This window comes from Triplophysa dalaica, chromosome 11 (genome assembly GCF_015846415.1).
Source record: "Triplophysa dalaica isolate WHDGS20190420 chromosome 11, ASM1584641v1, whole genome shotgun sequence".
NCBI classification, from domain to species: Eukaryota; Metazoa; Chordata; class Actinopteri; order Cypriniformes; family Nemacheilidae; genus Triplophysa; species Triplophysa dalaica.
In genome coordinates, this window is record NC_079552.1 from 3377759 (window position 1) to 3401146 (window position 23388).

Sequence of the window (23388 nt, forward strand, 5' to 3'; positions counted from 1 at the left end):
GCCGTTTATTTACTCACTCTCAGGCCAACCGAGATGTAGGAGACATTTTTTCTTGAACCCTCTCTGCTTCATATAATGGGGGTCTATGGGGTCCACCTGTCTTAGAGTTCCTAAAGCACATAATTCCAAAAAGCGTCTCCTGGCAACATGTTGACGTTTCGTGAAGTGACTCTCTCGATATTTTCATAAATTTGAACGTCATTTTTAATAATATTAGCCATGCTGTACAGCCTCAACACTCCCTTTCTGCAGGTGGCGCTAAATGTACCAGACGCAGGTATGCCATCCGCCACCAAATACTAGAAGAAGAAGATTGCGATTGTGTGCAGAGGCTGCACATTATGGCTAATATTATTAAAAATTACGTTTAGTTTTATGAAAATATCAAATGATTCGCTTTACGAAACGTCAACATGTCGCCAGGAGATGCTTTTTGGAATTATGTGCTTTAGTTACTCTTAGACAGGTGGACCCCATAGACTCCCATTATATGAAGCAGAGAGGGCTGCGGCTTTACCAAACAATCTTCTTTATGGTTCCACTCAGAAAAAATGTCACCAACATCTCGAATGGCCTGAGGGTGAGTAAATAAACGGCAAATTGGAGTTTTTGGCTGAACTATCTGCATTCAAGATACATTTATATCAGAATGTGTGTTATCTAAGAATCGAACCCAATGCTCTACCAACGGAGCAAAAAGACATTTATTCAGAAAGTCAATATTGTGTAACACTCATAACATTGAAGAAGTGACTTCATAATCTATGACGACCTCGACCTGTATCTGTGCAGTCTTTCAACAACATCATTTGGATTATTGGCAGCTAATCAGATGTTTAATCAGTCATTATTCACCATTAAAACTACAATAAAAACCTCCATAACCAAACAAAGCCATCTGCTGACTGGAATATCACTACTGCATCAATTAACTACAAAAACGCCATCCCGTACAATGGGTTGTAACTCTTAATATAAATGTTTTATGGCTGTTTGTTTGCGATGAAGTTCAAAGGACATTATGAAGAGAGTTTTAAGGGCATTCTTTCAAAGCAGAGAGTAGAAAAAAAGTCTAATTCAATTTATTCACTCCAAGTCTATTACTTAAAGAGTACATAAGATGAGACCATGAAAATGACATTTCATGCAGTGTGTAATGTTGCAGTGTCAGAAAGTAAGCGGTCTGCCAAGTTGTAAATCCGAAGGTGAATGAATAACAAAGCTATTGGCTTGGAAAAAGGGATTTGAATCAAATGAGTTGTCCCTAGTCCGATTGGAGAGCTGCTGGGGATATACGTCACGTCATATAGTCCCCGCCTACGTTTTGCTAGGACTGCATGTGAAAACTTCACTATTCTCCCCAAACACTAGCTTGTGAACCTCATTCATGGTAGACCAATCACAGCAGACTTAGACCATCTGATCAATCACATCAGGATAAAAATAAAAATTCTGTCTTCCTTTACTCACCCTTTAGGTTCCAAATCTGTATACATTTCTTTGTTCTGATGAACACAGTAGAAAGATATTTGGAAGAATGCTTCTAACCAAACAGTTCTTGGCCTCACTTACCATAGTAGGAAAAATGACAATGGTGGTCAAAAGTGCCCCACTGCCCCAAAACTGTTTGCGTTCCTATTGTTCAAAATATCTTCTTTTGTGTTCAACAGAACAACAGGTCTGTGCTATAAGTGTGTAAAACAAAGGCAGTCTAAGTGTGTGTTTCTCTGCACTAAACAGGCACTGCCAAACCACATTACTGCAGAAAAAACTTTCACATACGAACCTTTCACACCTGAAACAACGTGACATGTGTGTCATGCTTGTAGGTATCTGCTTGAAAAGTGCTTCATAGTAGTGATGGTGAATAATGTGTTTGTATTTGTGTATTTATTCACAAGAAGGTGCGTGTTTGGGCGACCTGTAGAGATGGTAATTACTGCAACAGGATGAGGTCCCAGCGATAAGCCTTGCCGCAGTTCATCCTGTCACAACCACTCAAACACATCTCATCCAGGCACAACTGTGTGAGGTCTCTCTCTCTTTCTCTCTATCTCTTTGTGTTCACCTCGCCCCCCCTCTTTCTAACTCTAGGACTTAGTGAATTTCAGCTGGTCTCCTGTAGAGAGAGTGTTGCGTGAGCCAGCGTGCACACGTGTGCATCTCAGACGCAGCGTTAAGCTGAAACAGAGCAGAAATCTGATAGACTAACCATGAGTGACATCCCTTCACAGCGACACACCTTAAAGAAACAAGACAAGAACTTCACAACCGTCTTATTTTACTTGATACTGATAGCACTTATTTGTTTCCAAACCAACTACTTGTGTGAATTTGGCAGATCCTTTTATCTAACGCATTTTAACAGTGCATTACAATTTGTTTCGCTGTGGCATTTGTACAGATCTTACTTGTACACTAGAATGATCACTGCATAATCCATATAATGTTGGTTCAAAAGACAAATTACTTGTGACGTTTCCAATTTCAAGTCTCTTGGGGTAAAATAATTAATTGAAAAAAATTACAATTTTACTTTCATTTGAAGGGGAAAAGTTTTCTCTTCATTCAAAACCAGTGGTGGATTATTGTCAATAAAGGAGCCATACATAAGTGTAATACATACCACCAGTGTTTACAGTACATTCATTTCGCTGTGGGGGGCCACCACGCCAAAAATCCTCCCCCTCATGACTACAGTGACACAGTGTTTCTCATTCATTCATAATTTGTACGGCCATTGTTGCTAAATTTGTAACTCTTTCACAAGTTTTAGCAACTTTTCAGACTCCTTTAGCGGCATTTCAGAAGACGCGTATAATGGCAAACCTAGCGTCTTTTTTAATAAAACATTCATTCAGTGAGAAAAATGTCGTCAGTATTGCCCGGCTTGCAAGATGTCTCGCTTTCCTGTAAACCAGTGTTTCCTGCAACCAGTGTTGGGTGTAACTAGTTACCAAGTAATAAGTAACTGTAATTTAATTACTTTTCCCTAGAAAAGTGAAGTAAGGGATTACTCTTAATTTTTCTGTAATTTAATTAGTTACTTTTGGTGTTATTAAACGAAATACTTTGTGTAATATGCGTGTGCAATAGTGGAATTGACATCTAAAAAAGTCTCACTTTAAAATCTCTGCTTTAATTTATACTTCTCTCATTTGTAATACTTTGGTCAGTTAATAATATTACTTTATGTAGTTTGATATTATTTATTAATAGTTTTTCAGAGTAATTAACCCAACACTGGAGGAAACACTGACCTCTCCAATTTATTATAATATACACCATTAGGCTACATTTGACTGTATTTTAAAGGGGCGATTTAATGCTGTTTCATGCATTCTGACTTTTTTACACTGTTAAACTTGCTGGCGTCTCATGCTTAACATGGTCAACTTGGTCAACAAATTAGTTGGACTTAATACATAGTATTTATGTGCTCCAGAAACAAGGCCCCAAGGTTTATAAAAGTTTTGGAGAGTTTCTTTCAACCTTGAAAAACGTTACGTAACAACTTTTCTTAGTCCCTTATTGGGCAATTCTCCCGGAAAAGCACACAGCTTTGTTTGTTCACAGCTTTTCAGTGATATAACACTGGATTTGCAGATCGTTTGAAACTGATAGATGGAGCGGTCCCAGCGCTAAAAGATGCAGGAGGTGAACCACACACGGTAAGTGAAACTAACTCATATGTCTATGTTTTGTTGGCACATCCAAAATGTAAACAACAAAACATTTAAGTAAATCAATACGATGATGCATTGTGAGCTCGTGATTTAGACCTCCGACCGCACACCCCCAGGGAGTCATATTTTTCCGGAAATAATCATCCAGCTGTCTCTATATTTTATAAATGTGATCAAACTAAATACTCTTCAAAGATACCAAGTATGCAATACTCCTCTATAGGTGCTCAAGATAAATATGAGATTGGCAGAAACTGAGCGTTCAACCGGACCTTTAAGAAACCTTCATTTTCAACTTCTCAGAAGCATTTGAGAATTCATAAACATCTTAGAAAAATGTGTTACAATATTGCACATGCAATATAAGGATAGCAAGTAATCAGCACCTTGAACATTTTTTTTCAATATAACAGTCACTTTGAATGCACAACATAAACGTGAATTCTAACAGATAAAAACGGTTCATAAAAATAAGAAGGAAAGGTCAGAGAATGAGCGTATTTTAGTACCGCAGACACACTCTGACTGTGTATCAGAGCTGAGGGGTTGACTGTGTTTTTGTGTGCCGAAAAACTTAGAAGTAGGCAAGACAGGCTCACTGTGCAGACTAAAACGCATAAATCAATAACCTGTCAAAAGCAAGCAGAGCTGGAGGACGACTGATATTCTTTCTCTCTTTTTTCTCCTGTCTGCCTCATCCCTCTCTCAGCACAGAATTTGTTTGGGTTCCCTCTATCATTGCATTGCAAAACAAACTGTCGGAATCCTGAAAGGGTGAAGAAGAGAGATATCGGGCGGGTGGCGGATGCATTGTGAAGCGGTCCACTGCTACAATAAACCCATCAGGCGTAGGGACTTTCAGCTTTCTTGACAGCAGACTAGTGAAAGAACACATACAAAAATGGAGAAGAAAATGCACCTGTACCTTCAGCCAACCGATCAGTCCCTAAATTTTGTCTTACAAAAGCATACTCACAAGTGTATGAACATACACACAAAAATAATCTCTTATTTTGTTAATGTATGTGAGGATGAAAGACGGAAAGAGAGAGAGAAGGGAGGGGCGGCATAAACACAAAGGGTCAGAGGTACAGCAGATAGCCAAATGCTCATTTATCTCTGTAGTCTGGCACACCTCACTACCCGCTCTCCACTAATGTTGTTTTAAAGTCCTCCAGCAAGATTTCTACAAGCACGGAAATCACAATTACGGCGTAATCCAAGTTGAAGTTCTTTTGTCTAAACAGACAGTTTAATTGATATATTTTTGCCTTTTCCACATATACACAAGGATCAGAAGCTTCTGCATGTTGCCCCACAAAACTGGCAACATGAGATGTGTTTCCTAAAAGGTACAATTACGTTTTCAATTTAACAATTTACTATTTGGTGGCACCATTTTTTATAGTAATCATAATTACCTTGTATAATGACCTCAGTTGATGAATCATTTTGTTAATATGTCACTTAAAAATAGTCAGCTATAGACCGCTTCATATTTGTGCTTTAAATCCAAAGAAACTTTGTATTTGCTATTTTATACAGTTGTTATTATTTAGTTTAATATTCAAGTTATATATTGGCTATGAAATTATCTGACACAAATATAACCTGCCATTCTTCAGATGAAGATGTGGATTTTTACCACATAAAATTAAATTAAATTAGCTATCTTAAAACTCAAAAGTAACTCAGAACTTAATGGTTAAATGAGTACTTTACTACAAATTGTCATAATAAACTTTTAATACTAAATCTTACTAACCACTCTTTTTAAATGGTCTAAGCACGCTTGTGTCCTTATGTGTTTGCGGGCGCCACTTGCCAATACACAGCCCTACTTAGAAGACACGTTTGGATGCAGACGCCACTGTATCTGTGTTCAAAGCTTCATATTGCAGTCACCAGAGCAACAGGACGCAATGAGCAACATGACCTCAGATCGACACTTAACACACACTATATATTTACACCTCCAAACACACACACAATATACCTCAAAACACACAGAATACACACTACCCTCAAACCAGCACACCTAAATACACCTAAACAATACACCTGTAAATACTCAAACAAAATACCCCTAAACATGCACAAAGAGTATAGTCACATAAACAAAAAACAACTAAACACATACACAATATATCTCTAAACACAGAGTCAGAGTTTTTCCTGCATAATTTTAGTTACGACTCAATGCGGAAATGAAAAAGCAACAACACAAGTATGACGTGAGAACTGCTGCAGATATTTGGTTGAAAAATCAAAACGCAGTGGAAAGAGATTGCATATCTCTTTCTGCATTGAGGAGCTACTGGTTTAAGGGACTATTTTTTCAATTCCTTGAAAAGGTTTCTTAAATGAACGTGGCGTGCATCATTGTAATGTTTTAAGCTGTGCAGATGGCTCGTTGAATCAGCGTTCTACTGCACACAGCGAACTCACATGGTGGTCAGAACAACTCGTGAACAAATGAATCATTTGAACCTGTTTGTTTTAACAGAATATAAGAGATCAGTGAATCATTCAAACCTGAACCACAAGAGAGCCCAGGATGTGAAAGGGCTTTGCTTATTTAGTAAGACTAAGCAAGACTAGTAATTCAGTTTGAGCTGAAATGTTAGTTGAAAAGTAAAAAAAGCTTATATTTGACAATTGTTGTGTTTGGTTAAATAACAACTTCATAAACTACTTTAAACATATCTCTTCTGTGAATACTTCACCGGTAAATGATAAAACTAACCCTCTCTCTGTCTCTCTCTCTTTCTCCCTCTCTCAACAGGTATTGTTCCGGCTTTTGTGGAAACTAGTTACTTGGTGTTAGCATTTATTCTTTCATTGGCTGACTGTACACTTAAGGATACATTTTTTTGTTATTTTATGTTTTTAAAGCGCTAAATGGTCTTGCCGCACTATACATTTCTGAGCTGCGACACCCTCATGTGCCCACACATTCTCTCTGGTCAGCTTAAAAAATCTTTACAAAGTTACATTTATGATTAAAAGCTCAATAGGATCCCTAAAGGATTAGACTTTAACACTCTTTCCTCGCTGTATCCACACACACACATTCTCAAAGCTACATTCTGTACATAAAAACCAACAACAAGGATTTGTCACGCTGTAAAACTAACAGTGAACAGGGTATTATGACCGGCCTCTGTCTGATTATTTATGAGCCGGGCTGTAATTGAATACTGCAAATCCTCCAGCTTTGACTTATGGACAAACACGTAGGGCATTGATGTTATCCATATGTCGCTATCTCTATCTTTGTCTTAACTTTAAACATTACACCAACATACTGCTCAACAGAAGAATAACATAATAGTCATCATCACCCTATAAATATGAGTTTGCATACAGAATAGCCGTGTGAATAAAAATTTTATTTCTCGCATTTCATGTGAGATGAAGACTAAATTAATCAATTTTAGGGATACTGTCACCGATATGTCAATATTGGCTGTTAACGATAACCGATAATTGGTTAACATTGGATGACAATTGGTCTGCTTTAATTAAAAAAACATTCACTGCAGAAAACAAAGTAACCATTAATTCTCTTTTTCCAAGGCTACTAAACAATTTTGCAACTTTTCTGGTATAATGTTTATTTAATGTTATTTGATGTTCTGCTAATAGCAGTAGGTGAATGAATATGATAGATAGACAGGTCTGTACTGGGTTTTAACTGTGAGCAGCATGCAACTGAATGGTATATAAAGAGAAAATTATTCATAATTTATAGGCTAAAATAGTTTTGTAGTCGAGACCACCAAAACCGAGAACACGACAAGACAGAGACCAGAGGGTGTACAGACCAAGAAAAGGCCAAGTCTTTGAGGGGACGAGACCAAGACAAAACCAAGGCAGGCCGGGACCGAGTCGAGACCAAGACCAGCCCTCAAAAGGGCTAAAAATTAATTCAAAAGATCCACAAAACCCTAAAAAGTCATAATAAATTAATAATAGATGTAACTTGGTTGATTTATTGTGCAGAAATGTATGTGTTGGATGTCTTATGTTCCATGTTTTATCACTCACCTACTGTAACATATTGCAATTTTTGTGCAGGTAAAAATTCCAACAACTAAACATGAAAGAAAGCTAAATACTCAAGATAAATTTAAGTCTGTGATCTTCAACAAAACAAAACATTAATTAATTAGTTCATTAATTAGTATCATTGCTTTTTTATCTAATCAACCGCAAAATACCTGTGTGTTGCTCAGAAATGCAAGAACGTTCAGATTTGTTCTAGATTTGTTTGGGACTATAGCCAAAATAGAACAAAAACTTGTGTTTAATTGTGTCGAAAACTTAAGTCTCTTATTGACTCAAGGTTTATTGAATAATTATACAAAATCAATATCAGATAAAATTTTATAAAATAGTAAACAAGATCTCATACAAGAACCTTTTTTGCCAATCACATCTTGGATATAGTGGTACTTTGTGTCTATTCATTTTGTTGACAAATTTCTTTAAGACAACCCCCCATTCTTCTCTTACCAGCAGTAAGAGTACAAAAGAATCAGAAGAATCTAACAAGGAACAAGTTCTGAATGCTTTTAAACCCTGAAGTTTTACATCCAATCATAAGAATGATGTTAACACATAAATCAGACAATACACCAGCAATTTAGTGTAATTCCAAAAGTTGTGGTCTTGACCGGTCTTGAAACAATATCCCAAGACCATTTAGTCTGAAACCAAGACAAGACCGAGACCAAAGACAGTCGAGTCAAAAAATGGTCTTGAGACCGGTCTCGAGTACTACAACACTAGGCTATAATTTATCGGCCAAAAATGTATTATCAGCTGATACAGATAAGATTAAAAATGACCATTTATCGGCCAATACCGGTATGGCTTATCATTTACAGTGCATCCCTAATAAATTTGTAATGTTGAGATCACATGACCAGCCAAAATGAGTAGGCCACTAACAACATGATATTATATCTCAAATCTCAGGGCAAAGAAATCATGCACCAGCAACAATGTGTCAACACTTACAGTCCTTGAACTAAAAGAAGTATCAGTATACTCGATACTTTGCGGTCTGTTTGCATGGCCGTGTCCTATTAAGATATCAACTCCAGCTAGCCCTGAAGTTTGTTACCAGCATAACGCTCGCAACCAACTGCCATCAGTTCATCCTCTCTGACCGACCAAACAGCTTGTTCTTCAGAGCACTGTGACACATTCGCATCTGTGCTCAATTAAAATCTCAATCACATAACGGGAAGAGATTCACAGCTCCAAAACACTAAACTGAGATCAGTGAGGTCAGAACCATCAGGAAGACTACTGGCACCTCTCTCTCTGTCCTCTAACTGCGACTTTTCTAATAATTTAATTAGGATTAATTCTAAAAGGTGCAGTCACACTAAGCTATAGGCATACAACAAAGTAAATATTGGCAATGGGATATGATGTCACACTTAAGGCATTGTTTCAGAAAAAATTTAATCCAATTTCCTTTAAAACGGGAAGGCATGTGCCTCTGTTCTTACTTTTCCATATTCTGTAGAAACAAATGGAAGTAAAGCGTGATTGTATCTTAAGGCTATGTTATCTTATGATATGTTTCCATTTTATTCATTTATTTTGTCACTATTCATACTGTTCTTCCTTATTCTTACATATACAGAATAGTTCCTTTGCAAAAACAAATAACCCGTTTTTTTAAAAGTTCAAAAATTATGTTTTACAGTAAGTGTGCATTCCAAGTAAAACCATAAAACATGATAACGTTTTTTATAAACAGAGTTATCTGTTTTTGCAAACAAACTCTCCATATAGGGTGCAGAATATGCAAATCTTCGGTATGTATAGACTGCCTATACATTCTAAAATTGTTCTAAATCGTGTGGTATAATGTTCAACAAAGCACACTGCAATAGGTAGCCTATACACAACCAATGCATCCCATAACCACCAAAACAACTGTATAGAAAAGTGTTTTCAAAAGGTAAAATACGCATCTGCTAAATGCCTAAATGTAAATGACACATGAGATGTGCACAATGCGTTTGGATGCGTATGGATTTTATAATGGCCAATGGTCAGTTTAATGGTCAACTAGGGAGAATGGTGGTTGGTCAATATATGTATATTTGACCATAATTTAAAGACAAATAAGATATACTGTGCATACATGTTACAATTAAACATTTCTACATAACTTACAAAATCAGACAAAAACCCTGCTAACAGCCGAGCCAAAATGAGTCACTACTGTGCAAGTATGCAGTATTTTATTATTCCATTCAAACACAGCCAATGTATATTTGGCTTGAAAGGAGGGTCCAAAAAACCCTCTCCTTCTATACCCCTCTTCTTTATTCTCTGACCTCTGTGTTCTGCCTGGCTGACCCCACTGATTTAATGACCTCGCACAGACGGGACCCTCGGATAGAAAAGGTGAAACGAAGAGAAGGGGAGAAAGGAATAGAAAGAACGCCAAAGCGAGTTGCTGCTTACAGTACATATATTCACAGATCACAATTCTCCATTTTATTCCTCAGTTTCATCTTTTATTTCCATCATCTCTCCGTTCCTTCTTCTGTAGCTTTGGAGTGTCACTGTATCTGCAATTCTGTCCTCCCTCCTTCTGATACAGCCATTCATTTCAGCCTGTCACTCAAAATACCTGTCCCATCCCGAGCCTTCATTTCGAATGATCATTCCTTCTCTCTCTTTCGTCTGTGCTCGTTTCAGAGTGGATTTGAAAAGGCTGACAGACATGCCCAGTAAGAAACCGTGGCAGCGGATTCTATTTCAAACAGAAACACTTGTGCACACATACATATACAGTATCTCCATTCAACATATATTATTTTTGTGATTCTAACAGAGTGAAGGTAACCAAATTCCTGATGATGCTGATGCATACAATGACACTCAACCTCATAATGAAACAAATTAAACATTCAGTCCAACCACATCCCATGCAACCAGAAAAGACTAACCAAAATAATTTTAACGTAAATGCAATAGACATTGTCTCAAAATCTAAGTGAACAGCCTGGGGTTTGCTGCAATGTTTAAATGGGATTAATAAAGTTAAACTCTGTGGCCAAATAGTAGTGAAGCTTAAGTGTTTTGTCAGAAGTCACTTAACTGTCTCCCGCTTTGGGAGTCTGAATCCTCATATTGTTGCCTAGGCTAGATAGCGTGCTAGGTTTTGGAATGAAGTCACAGTGTCATAATAAACAAAGTTGTTCCAGTGTTCCCTGATCAACAGTTAAAACCTAAAACTGAACAGGTGAACCTGTCCTTTGGCATATTAGAAATGGACAAAATATCTAAATTAAAGATAGAGAGAAAGTGGAACAACAATGTCCACTTTGCATTAAGCTGATAAGTTTATGTTTGGTCCATCTTTATATAGGTGATTTCAGACAACACCTAAGAACCCCTCCAATGATGTGTTTAGACAAATTCAGTATATCTCCCAGGATGACAGCCCCATTTCCATTCAAGAATAACATCCAAACCCCCTCCTAAAGATAACTTACTGTCTAACTATATAAACATGGAAACAATTGCCCCAAAAAGCTCAAGTGCAGCTGATCACTTTGTTCAGAGCTGTTTAGATGCATAAACGATCAGATGGATTTTCATGCTTGCATATCGAAAACAAGGATCACCAAACTTCATGACACAGAATTATAACAAATTGATGAAGCTAAACCACATGTAAACTGACAATCACATTTAATAAGAATGCATGGTGAACCCCTTGCGTGATTACGGCAACCCCTCGCGCGCTCAGATGACACATTAATAAATAACAGCCGCGCGCGCTGCGCTACACGATACGGGCAACTTACCGCGCGGAACAGTTACGCAGGACTTTGCGTGTAAACTATTTGGAAAAAAACAACTAAAACATAAAAGCTGAATATAACTATAACGAAAACTACATTGGTTGTAGATAGGAGAACATAACGCAGTGACTCATAACGACACACACTGTCAGTCAGCCCCGACTTTACCGTCATCAATTTGACAACATGTTTTATGTCTCTGACATAAAGTTCTAAAAATAATTATTATCCTCTCTAATAGAAACTATTAGGCCAATGAAGTAGCAAAAGCATCGGGATGAGTTTTCAGACAATGTTTAAATACATTTTTATATCGTGATTATTTAAAATTATGTTATCTTTAAAATGATGTTTTTTTTATATCAGTCCTAGTTTTGCAGGTAGGGTCAGATGCAGGTGGTTATATCTCTGTGGATGTGAGCTCTTACCTGCCGCCTCCTCCAGATTAATCCGACCCGAGCGCGCTTGACGACCGAGCGATGCTCCCGCTGCTGAGAGAGTGGTGGTGATGCACCGAGTACCATCTCTCTCTCTCTCTCTCTCTCACACACACACACGCACACATACACGCACGCACGCACGCACGCGCAAAGTCAGTCAGACCAATCAAATAGGCAACATTTGGTTATTTTTAAGTGGTCATTTAGCCTATTGTCAATTCCAGAATCTATTGATGGATTTCGGGGTTTTATGTAATTTGAACAGTGAATTTCTAGTTAACATTGTGAAAAATATCTGTTAATTTAAAACTTAGACTGGACATGATATTAGCTAAACGCTGTCAATAATTTATAACTGCAAATATATCCGATGTCGAATGACAATATAATATTGTTTTAATAAAATCAATTGATAGGCTTCATAATACATGATAGGGGCTTTCTAAGCGGCTGTATTCTGTATATCTGCTGCCACCTCAAGGACTTTGACAGCATAACAGCCAACGATAGACAGTGTATCCAACAAAACGATGAGACCTATTTAAAACAGATTCCAAGGATCATTATGTCTCAAATAGGGCTTGTGTAATGGTATGTAAAACACAATTCGTTGTAAAACTGCTGTGAAACCACATATATTGCATATAACATACAAATAAATTGAATTTAGTACTCTGAAACTCATCTATCATGTACTTACTCTCATATCCTAACGACTTAATATTATTGTCTTTCTTCTGTAAAACCGAAATTAAAATGCTAGGCGTACTGTGTGTGCTTCTGCTTTCTAAAGGTTCTGTCTTGCTGTACTTTTTGTTTACATTTCACACTCTAGATTGAAAGCCATTGGTTCTCCTGTGTCACGTGACGCGGCATGTTCGATAAAACCACTTGATAGAACCAAACCATAGCAAATGAAATTCGTGTTTTTCTTATGTGAAGCTATTTATAAATATAGGCTATTTTATTTTGATTTAGTTTATTGACATTTTAAATAATTTCGAACAATGCGATATAAAACGTTTTTCTTGAATTGAACTATATACACATGATCATATTAACGAATAAATAAGGGCCACCAGATTACCGTAAAATTCTAAACCAGCGCGATTAAGTGCGCATGTGCAAACTCTTTAAACACCATTCGCGTGGCAGAATTGTTTGGTTCGTACCAGCTTTCTATTCAGTTTGATGTTTACGTCTACATTCATTTGAGCTTTTCTTCATATGTTGAATGAAAGACAACAACCCCTGTTTTGGCAAATTTGGGGCACACGTGACAAATCCCAAATGTATGCTGGTTTCTGGTTCCTCGTGATGTAAAATGAATTGATTACTGACGTAAAACACAAGAGGGCAGCAACATCTCTCTCTGGAACAGATGAAGAGTGTGGAATTTAGGAAACATGAGATATAATGAAAACATATACACGCATATCCAAGGTGGGCCTCAATGTATGCTACAAATGGTTTTTCCACACGTTTGCGTTTCAATGAATTCTCACCTGTACAGGTTAACTGCGTTTTACCGTATGGTTCACTGATCCTGTCCTGTCTTCAAATTGTCAAATTTAAAGTCCTGCGTAAACTTACTGTTATATACCTCATGCCACCCATAAATCCCCTCCGCGGTCATTATGTTTTAAATATTTAAACGTTATATTAAGTTCGTTTCCGAAACTTTAAACGCCTAAAATATATTTATAAAATAAGAAGTATTTTATTTACTATTATAATCCTTTCACATCATAGTCTATAATTATTGCGTTGCGTCGTGTTACCTATTTTCCAGCGCGTCACGTAACTTTAGTGCGTTGCGTTTTTTCACGTTTAATAGTGAGCGTTTTTCCCTGAAACCCCTTTTTGAACTCTCTAATTTTTTATCTCTAATTATTAGTGTAATTTTTTGTTTGTTTGTTTTGTTTACCCAATTTGTATTTCTTCCAGGATTTATTTATTATGTATGTCAAAACTGTGCTGTTTTTTCTGTATACCTTGCAGTTTTGTACATTTAAATTGTTTAATAAAAATAAGTAAACTGCGAAAAGATCAATTAAAAGTGGGCTGGACACATATGTGGTAAACATTCGACGCTAAAGCCGAAACATGTCACGTGTGGTGGGTTGCCCACACGTTAAAACATCACTGCGTATTTCCTACTCCGTTGCGTCCTCCAGCTGTTTTTGATCGCTAGAACGCGCCCTGTTGCAAACTCTGTAATAACAGACGCGCGCGACCACGCCTCTCCCAGCAGGAGGAGCAGATGAAGGAGTAAAAGCAGAAGTTCGAACTGTGTGGCTTACAGCTGCAAAGAAAACTTCCCTGTTGAAAATGTCAGGAGTGGCATCCACACTCGCCAAAAACAGGGCACATGTGGCTGGTTTCGGCACGAATGCCAACGCTGTGAAATACCTGAACCAGAACTTTGAGAGTCTCAGAAGTGAGTGTCAGAGCCGAGGTCAGCTCTTCTGCGATCCCACATTCCCAACCGCACCCGAATCTCTGGGCTTTAACGAACTCGGACCGCGATCTTCTAAAACCAGAGGAATCCAGTGGAAAAGACCAGGGGTGAGTGTGTTCCGCCTCCTCACATCAACGCAGTTACTGTGGTTCTACAAAAACATAGTTCATGTAGCTGCAGGGTAATGTGAATAGGGAGATGAGTTACATCAGGTGTGATCTCTCATTGCTTATCTTCACCGTTAATAGGAAGAAGCAAAGATCCAAAACAATGATTGAGGTTAGAGAAATGTAAGAAATGACTCATCCTGTAAGTATTTGAAAGGAAACAGGGCATCATAGTCTGTTCAAACATTCGGAGTTCGCATTCTTTTTGCTGAAATCCCCAAATTTAAAACATTTGTGTGTATTTTATGATTTGCTCTTGTTATATAATTGTATCATCTCAATACTTTTTTTGTATTTTCTGTAAAATGCAAAGAGATGAAAAACTACAGCACAGAAACACCCAAAAAACAGTTGAATTGAATGGAATTCTTGTACTGTAGGAACTGACATCCAATCCTGAGTTTATTGTTGGAGGTGCTACAAGAACCGATATTTGCCAAGGATCTTTAGGTAAGTGTTTTGACCTCTAACACCTTGTGTTTTATTACATATTTGTGCATTAGAATAGCACGTGTCTTTAAAACTTTTTGGGAAATCCCTTGTTGACACATTTGACACTTTGAGTACTTTGATACTCAAATCCCTACTTTGGTTCTTTAATCCCTGTGATACAAACGTTTCTTAAACACCCCAAGTCCGGAAACTGTCAAACTTCACTCCTCGTAAACTCTCATGAGTTTTTATTTTGCGCTGAATTCTAGTGCACGGCTTCATGGTAAGATTCACTGGTTGCTTCATTATCAGAGAAGTCTTTGTGCTGACTTTCGGATGAAATTCCACAGATTCTGTTTTCATCCCACAGGCTTTAAATACTGTTTGTTTTTGTAAGACTTGCCATGAATCAGTTCAGGCACATAGAGAAATCTTCTGTCTGCATTAGCAATGAAGGGTTCTGCTGTACAGTTGCATAACAACACGAGTTTACTGTAACCTTTGCCTCACAACACTGCTTATTATATTTCATCCAATACACACTTAATGAGTGCTCGTAGTTAAGATTGTTAATCTGGTTTGTAATATATTGAACTGTATGAATGTATAGATTGACTCATGAATGAAAAGAGGAAATGGGTGACTTGGCAACACTTTCAGTGTATTTACAAACAATGTTATCATCAGGAGCACGTTGCTATAGCTATATGAAGATGATTCATCCTTCTGAAGAGGAAAAGGTTTTGTAGCATTAATAACTATTGTGGCAGGGGAAGAACCTGAAAGCGTATATGTAAAACCAGCTGGTTAGTCTTAATCGTAAAGTAAGAATAACTTTTGGCCATAACACATAATGTGTTAAATCCTAAGGTGTTGTTTTACTATCTTTGGCGCTTGATTTTGCATCTTTTATTTTGCAGCTTTGTTAAAATGTTGATGTTCCGAGTATTAAGCCTTTGAATTCATTTCTTTTATTCACCTTAGCAGTGTCTGATATTCTGAACTAGCTGGTGAAACCTCTTACGTCTTATTTCAGGTGATTGTTGGCTCTTAGCAGCTATTGCCTCTCTAACCCTCAATGAAGATGTTCTGACCCGTGTCGTACCATCCAACCAGGGCTTTGGACAAGACTATGCTGGCATTTTCCACTTCCAGGTAGACAAACAGATGTCATGTGAACATTAAGCAATGTTTTAGTCTGACCAAAACACTTTAGGACGAATTTTTCCAAAGCTGTGTTTAATGTATGAAGTTACAATGGATCTGTAAGGTTTGGCATGTATATCATCAGATGAACTAGTGATAGTTGAGATTTAGTTTGACTGTTTTACATGTATTGAATACTTGGACAGTTTAAGAGACATTTTAAAGGTCATAATCCTGAAAATTTGTGTTGCTTCAAGACAAATGTGAAAAATGAAGGAATGTCTTGTTTAGAGGTTAGTGAGGTATTGTCATTACCTATTAAGGGCTTTACTTGATGAAAGGGTGTTATATACATATACATACAGACAGGCAGACCTAATCTAGGTTTATACAATAATAGATTTTTGGCTTTATCCAAGCCTATATAACTAGACATTTGGAAAGAATTAGTGATAGACTACGGGGCGGTTTCCCCGACGGGGAATGTGAGGGATGCCTTGATCGAAAACAATTTGCACTGACGTATCTTGAAATAAATCAGCGCGATTGTGCTTCTTCAAATCTTCTGTATGTTCTCACTTTTCAAAGAAAAAATGAGAATTGGCTCTGGTTTATGGGATGGTGGAATATTTTGGTCAGAACAGGAAGTAACTGCGGCACTGAACTCAGAGGAAGAGCCCTTCCAATGTGTGTGCTACACTTTATATCGTTTATTCTTCAAACATTACAGCGGCAATGTTTACAGACTTTGCAATAAAAATGTATATGTGACAGTGCTTTGTTGCTGTGTTATGCTTATGTTTTACGAGGTTGCTCACTCGTGGATTTGATTATGTTTTGGCTCATCTGCTGCAGATTGTTTCTCTCTAATACTTGTTTGTTATTTGATGTCAGTTTTGGCAGTTCGGGGAGTGGGTTGATGTGGTGGTGGATGACCGGCTGCCCTCAAGAGATGGAGAACTGCTGTTCGTTCATTCGGCCACAGGTTCTGAGTTCTGGAGCGCCCTGCTGGAGAAGGCCTATGCCAAGTGAGTCATACCATGGTTTCGCCTAACAACCACAAATGCATTCCAGCTTACTAACTTTATTTTCTATCATTTGGTGTAAGTAAAACATATAGACCTTGAGCTAGAAATCAGTACGATGCACATTTCTGCCCCCCTATATGTAGGATACTATACCTACAGTATGCGTCTGCGGTTGACAGTTTTTTCTGTGAGTGACAGTATTGTTGTTATGTGTTCCTCAGGTTGAACGGATGTTATGAAGCTCTGTCTGGTGGCTCCACCACTGAGGGCTTTGAGGATTTCACTGGAGGGATTGCGGAAATGTACGAATTGAAAAGTGCTCCACCCAACTTGTTCCAAATTATCAGGAAGGCCCTGGACTCTGGCGCTCTGTTGGGCTGCTCCATTGATGTATGAGCTCTTTTGCATGTGTATGTAGTTCAGCCAAAAATGAAAATTAAATTCATATCAGTGCAACGTCGCACTTCCATGCAAATCTTTTTCCATGAAACAACAGTTATACTATAAATTGTTACACTATATTGTACTTTACCATACAATACTATACAGGTGAACTATAAGATGCTGTGAACTAGTATCTAAATTAACAGTTGTTCTCTGTTTTTGCAGATTACCAGTGCTGCTGATTCTGAAGCCATCACTAATCAGAAACTTGTGAAGGGACACGCTTACTCTCTTACCGGGGCAATTGAGGTTATTCATTCAGTGTCTTAAAAGATCTGTAGCTGTGCTGTGCAAAAAAAGACTAAATTTAAGCCTTTTTTCGCTTTCCGTTTCAACTTGAAAACGTTTTGTATAGATAGTTTCATCGGACGCACATGCCTGGCCACGCCTGGTCTGTGTTTGTCGAGTGGTCTGGCTTGTGCTTATTTGTATTTTATTTATATAAACTATTTATATTTCATTTCATTTACATTCATATTGATTTATATTAATATTTTATGGCATAATAACAATTTGTTGAAGTGGTCGTGTAACTCTATCGCATTTAAGTTTAGCCAAGTAATGGTTCTTCTACTGGTAACCCAAAATTATACTGGCTAGAAATACTTTTAACTTATTAACTAATGTAATTTAGTTATTTAATTTGCTTGTAATCAGAATAATCTACAGGGACTCGGATGTGTACCTGAAGTTAAATTCGGGCCACAAAATGGTGCATGCACAGTAACGTTTGATTATGTTGTTGCTTTGAAACCGTCTATAGCCACATGTTCTTAAGGGGATGCTTTGGTCTTTCAGGTTAATTATAAAGGCCGAAAGGAGAAGCTGGTCCGGGTTCGTAATCCTTGGGGTCAAGTGGAATGGACAGGTGCCTGGAGTGACAAGTAAATATCCCCACATTCAAAACATATTAGTTAAAGGGTTAGTTTGACCAAAAAATAAAATGATATCATCATTTACTAAACCTCTTGTCATTTTAAAACTGTATGACTTTCTTTTTCTGCAGAGCACAAAAGATGTTTTTAAAAACATTAGTAATCGAATAATGGCGATACACATTAACTTCTATTGTAAAATACACAAAACCATTGCGAGTCAATGGACAACGCTGTTGTTTGATTACTAACATTCTTTAAAATATCTTCTTTTGTGTTCTGCAGAAGAACTTTCGGAAGAACTTTCATGTTTGGTTGAACCATCACCCCCATTTCATTAGTTATGGATTCTGATCGGTTAACAAATTATCTTCTAATATTCTGTCAGAAGGATGGCACTAAATCAATTTAATGAAGATTTCTGTACTCAGAATTGTGTCTAACAACTCTCTTCAGATGTGAGCGTTGTCTTTGTGTACCTTATTCTATATATTGTATCTGTTAATATCTAGCTCTTCTGAGTGGAATGCAGTCAGTCCATCTGAACACGAGATTGTGAAGTCAGAAGACGGAGAATTCTGGTAAACTCACGTTAATTCAAAACGTATAAAAAGTATATTGTTAATATGTGGATTTAGTATGATTAAATATTTTACACATTTCTTTTTGTATTTGTGCAGGATGTCATTTTCAGATTTTGTGAGACATTATTCTCGTATAGAGATCTGCACTCTGACACCAGACACACTGACTTCTGACGCAGTCAAACACTGGAGCACCAGTAAGTTCGATGGAACTTGGAGAAGAGGCTCGACGGCTGGTGGCTGCAGAAATCATCCCTGTGAGTACCTCAGAATCATGCTTGAAAAAGTAAGTTAAATGCCAAAGTGTGTCGTTTCATGGCGCCAGTAGTGGCAGTAAACAGAATTGTACTCATTATTTTTTAAAGGCCCAACTGGGTCACATTAAAATTGTGCTTCAGCCAATAGCAATCATTTTGGGGCGGGACAATGACATCTGGCTAAGTATTCAAGCACATGTGACCTATACAACCTTCAAACTTCAAAGGTTACTAAAGAAATAGTTAACCCAAAAATGGTCCCCATTGACTTGACCATAGCAGCTTTTTTATAGTCCCCTGGCTGTGTGTTGTCTTCCACAGACACATTCTGGATGAATCCTCAGTTTAAGATCAAACTAGAGGAGGAAGATGACGATCCTGATGATAATGAAGTGGGCTGCAGTGTGGTCATCGGTCTGATCCAGAAGAATCAACGCAAACTGCGGAAGGCTGGAGAAGACATGCACACCATTGGCTACGCCATCTACGAGGTGCGGTTCCTAAGATACAATGTTACATTTGGTATCTAACACAGTGTTTTATGAGAGTGACCTGTGATGCAGCTTTTTAAACACTTTAACTGCTATTTTTCAGGTTCCTCCCCAGGTGAGAAAAGTTGGCTCGCTCCAGTTAACATCATACATTGCCCCCTGGTCTCTTTTGACTCCTCAAGCAGAACATCCAATAAACCACCCAACAACATCCTAGCAACCACCCATATCACCAAAGCGTAGACTAAAAACCCCTGAAACATGCATCTTAGCAACTGCATACTGTAGCAATATTGTCATTGTTCAATGCTCTCTGTAGTAAATTATTAATTGTATTTTCTTGTTTGGTCACCTCGTTGTAGTTCCGCGGGCAGAAGGAAGTTCATCTGGATAAGAATTATTTCCTCTCGCATGCTCAGAAAGCTCGATCCGAGACCTTCTCCAATCTGAGAGAGATCAGCACCCGCTTCAAACTTCCTCCTGGAGAATATCTCATCGTTCCCTCCACCTTTGAGCCGCACAAGAACGGAGACTTCTGTGTCCGTGTGTTTTCTGAGAAACAGTCTGAGATGCAGTAAGGACTTCATTTATAATAATATAACGTATTACACTTTTTATATTGTAGCACTGTATTTCCTTTCCCATTGTATTCTATGTAATGGACTAGTTATCTTCGTTATGTATTACCTCTCTTATTCTTCTTTCCTCCAGACAATGTGATGATCCTGTGGAAGCAGACATAGAAGATGTAAGTCACATCTGTCTTGTGTCTCTCTTATGTTACAGTAAGCTATAACACTCTCTGGATAACACTGATATACTTACTGTGTCTTCAGGAGATTGTGTCTGAAGCAGAAGTGGATTCTGGATTCAGGGGGCTTTTTACCAAACTAGCAGGAGACGTAAGTTATTTGTGATTGAGCATAATGTTTTACTTAAAAATGAAACATGCCCGATCGGTGATTATAAGCTCATATTAATGTCTTTGTGTCTTGGTTTAGGACATGGAGATTTCTAGCTTTGAGATACGAACAATTCTCAACAAAATAGTCTCAAAACGTAAGTAATCTTTGCACTTTAAATAACCATTAAAGTACAAACACATTTCGGAAGATCAAGAAACATGTGTGTTCTCCTTACAGGGACAGATATTAAAACGGATGGTTTCAGTTTGGATACCTGTAGGATCATGGTGAATCTCATGGACGTATCCTTTTACAGCCGGTCCACCAGGCAGCTTTCTCTGAGATGTCCAACAGTTTTATAAAGTCATTAGTAGATGTGTCTGCAAAAGTCGAAAAAGCAGAAAGCTGGGCAGAAGTCAACAAACTCACTGTTTGTTTATTGGCTTATTTGATTGTTTTCTGCTACCATTATAGAACCAGTTCACCCAAAAATGCTAATTCTGTTATCATTTACTCACCCTCAAGTTTTTCCAAACATGTATACATTTCTTTGTTGATATTTGGAAGAATGTTAGCAATATTTATTTCTGGGACGTCATTGACAACCATTGTAGTAAAAAAAAAAAAATGTCAAAAGTGCTTTCTTATATTCTTCAAAATATCTCATTTTGTGTTCAACAGAACAAAAATGATATACAATATTTTTTTCCTTCTATGGTAGTGAATGATGTCCCTGAACTGATTTTGAACAACTTAGGGTAAAAAAATTAAGATAGAACTTTTCTTTTTGGGTGAAATGTTCCTTTAATTGTTTCTAATTCTCTTATCGTTAACGTGTTTGAATCTATTCTGCAGATTTCCCTTATTTTCGCAGTAAATGCAAAAACATCATCTAGAGAATTTTAAGTCACTCTTTTATTTACAACTTTATACATTATCTGATTTTCACTTAACACTGATGCAGGACAGTGGCAATGGAAAATTGGGTCTAGCAGAGTTTGCCACCCTGTGGAAGAAAATTCAGAAGTATCTGGTGCGTTTGTACATAAAATTGCAATAACTCACAAATGCTGTTTGTTTGTCATGGCCTTGTTTTGAATGAACACCTTCGTTCTTCTCTTTTAAGATCATTTACAAGAAGAATGATATGGATGGATCCGGCTGCATGAGTACACCAGAGATGCGAATGGCTTTGAAGGAAACAGGTGACCTTCGATCTTTTTCGTTCAGATTTTCAGTATGTTTAGAGATGATTTTCACCAACAGCTGTAGTTAGTATTTAACAGCCCTGATATAAATTTATGCTCATAGAGGGTTTATTAATAGAAGTAAGTGTGTTTATTACTGCACAGGGTTCTCTTTGAATGACACCCTTCATCAGCTTCTAGCTGCACGATACGGTGAAGCAGACATGACCATCGACTTTGATAACTTTGTGGCCTGTTTGATGCGGCTAGAGATGATGTTTAGTAAGTACATGTTAATAATCTTTATCATAATATTGTCAAGTTCCTGATTCTGTTTGACACATTACATGATCCAAAGATGTCGATTCAGTTTCTGTATTTGCATGCGGACAAGCAGGTCCGCACATTTTCCATAATTCTGTGGCTATTATTTTTTGTTTTTTATATTTTGTATGCATGTTTGCATACTATTTAATCTTTGATCAAACACTAACATAAAGTTCTGCATTCTCCCTTGTAGAAGTGTTCAAGAAGATTGACATTGACAAGAGTGGGTTCATTGAGTTAACCTTAAACCAGGTACCGATTGTCATTTTTCTTCTTTGCCTTTCTTCGTTTTGCATCCGAGCATTTGCTTGAAACATTTCTATTTCTTTCTTTCAGTGGCTGATGTTTGCCATGATATAAAGGACCAGCGGATTTTGAATAGTACTTTTATTATGTTTGTTAACCCACATGACAAACATACAGTGTACGCACATGCTTTGTTTGTATTGTGGAACAACTGGAAGTTGTAAATGCGTCCAGGATACGGCATTGTTGCTCGGGGGTCATATGTACTGCTGCTTGTTGTTTTATTCGTAGCTCTCTTGCTTGTATCTGCCGTGCTTGCAAGGCATCACACTATTACCATTCTTATCAGTGGCACTTGCTGGGAAACTATTTTTTTTTCATGAGGGGGCTTGTAGTGGATGATACTTTAAAACAGGTAAAATCGGTTTTAGATTTGCAGTAATGGAAAAAAAGCCATATTTAGGGACCAGAATCTCATACTTTACAGACTCAGGGGTGGGTTCTGTTTATTGGACCAGTAAGCCCAAGTATACCCTAGCAACCACCCAGAACACCCATAAAGCATGGCAACCACCTCCATCATGGTTTTGCACCGGCAAACACAACTAGCATTTTTCAAAAAAATATACAAATGAATTAACTTTAATCAAACAGACTAAATTATGTTGTTTTGTGTACTTTATATTATATAACTGTAAACATACATTTATAGGCTAAACAAAACAGATATTTTAATTATTTGAAACCAAGCTTTATGCCAGGGTATCGCCTTATGCAAATCTAGTTTGTGTTTTGGGAAGAATAAGTGTTCACTGTACAGTCTTGCTGAATAAAGTTGTCCGTGTTCACTTTTGTAGTGCACTTGTCT

At 37.5% G+C, this 23388-nt stretch overlaps 2 protein-coding genes across 2 annotated transcripts in view; one reads left to right on the forward strand and one right to left on the reverse strand.

Moving 5' to 3' along the window:
- cdh23 (cadherin-related 23) overlaps positions 1–12012 on the reverse strand; it is a 189468-nt gene extending 177456 nt beyond the window's left edge. Inside the window, exon 1 of the mRNA XM_056761550.1 lies at positions 11959–12012. The gene's annotated coding sequence lies outside the window, so the exon portion shown is untranslated. The remainder of the gene's footprint in view (positions 1–11958) is intronic.
- A 2103-nt stretch (positions 12013–14115) lies between these two features.
- Positions 14116–23376, forward strand: capn2a (calpain 2, (m/II) large subunit a). Its single transcript, XM_056760501.1, has 21 exons — positions 14116–14538; positions 14979–15048; positions 16067–16185; positions 17071–17204; positions 17426–17594; positions 17814–17897; positions 18447–18532; positions 19036–19104; positions 19204–19364; positions 19686–19855; positions 19959–19970; positions 20218–20429; positions 20567–20603; positions 20692–20757; positions 20857–20914; positions 20998–21062; positions 21725–21793; positions 21887–21965; positions 22113–22229; positions 22468–22526; positions 22611–23376. Exons 1-21 carry the CDS (start codon positions 14302–14304, stop codon positions 22632–22634), a joined length of 2097 nt encoding a protein of 698 aa, XP_056616479.1. The 5' UTR covers positions 14116–14301; the 3' UTR covers positions 22635–23376.
- The last annotated feature ends 12 nt before the right edge of the window (positions 23377–23388 follow it).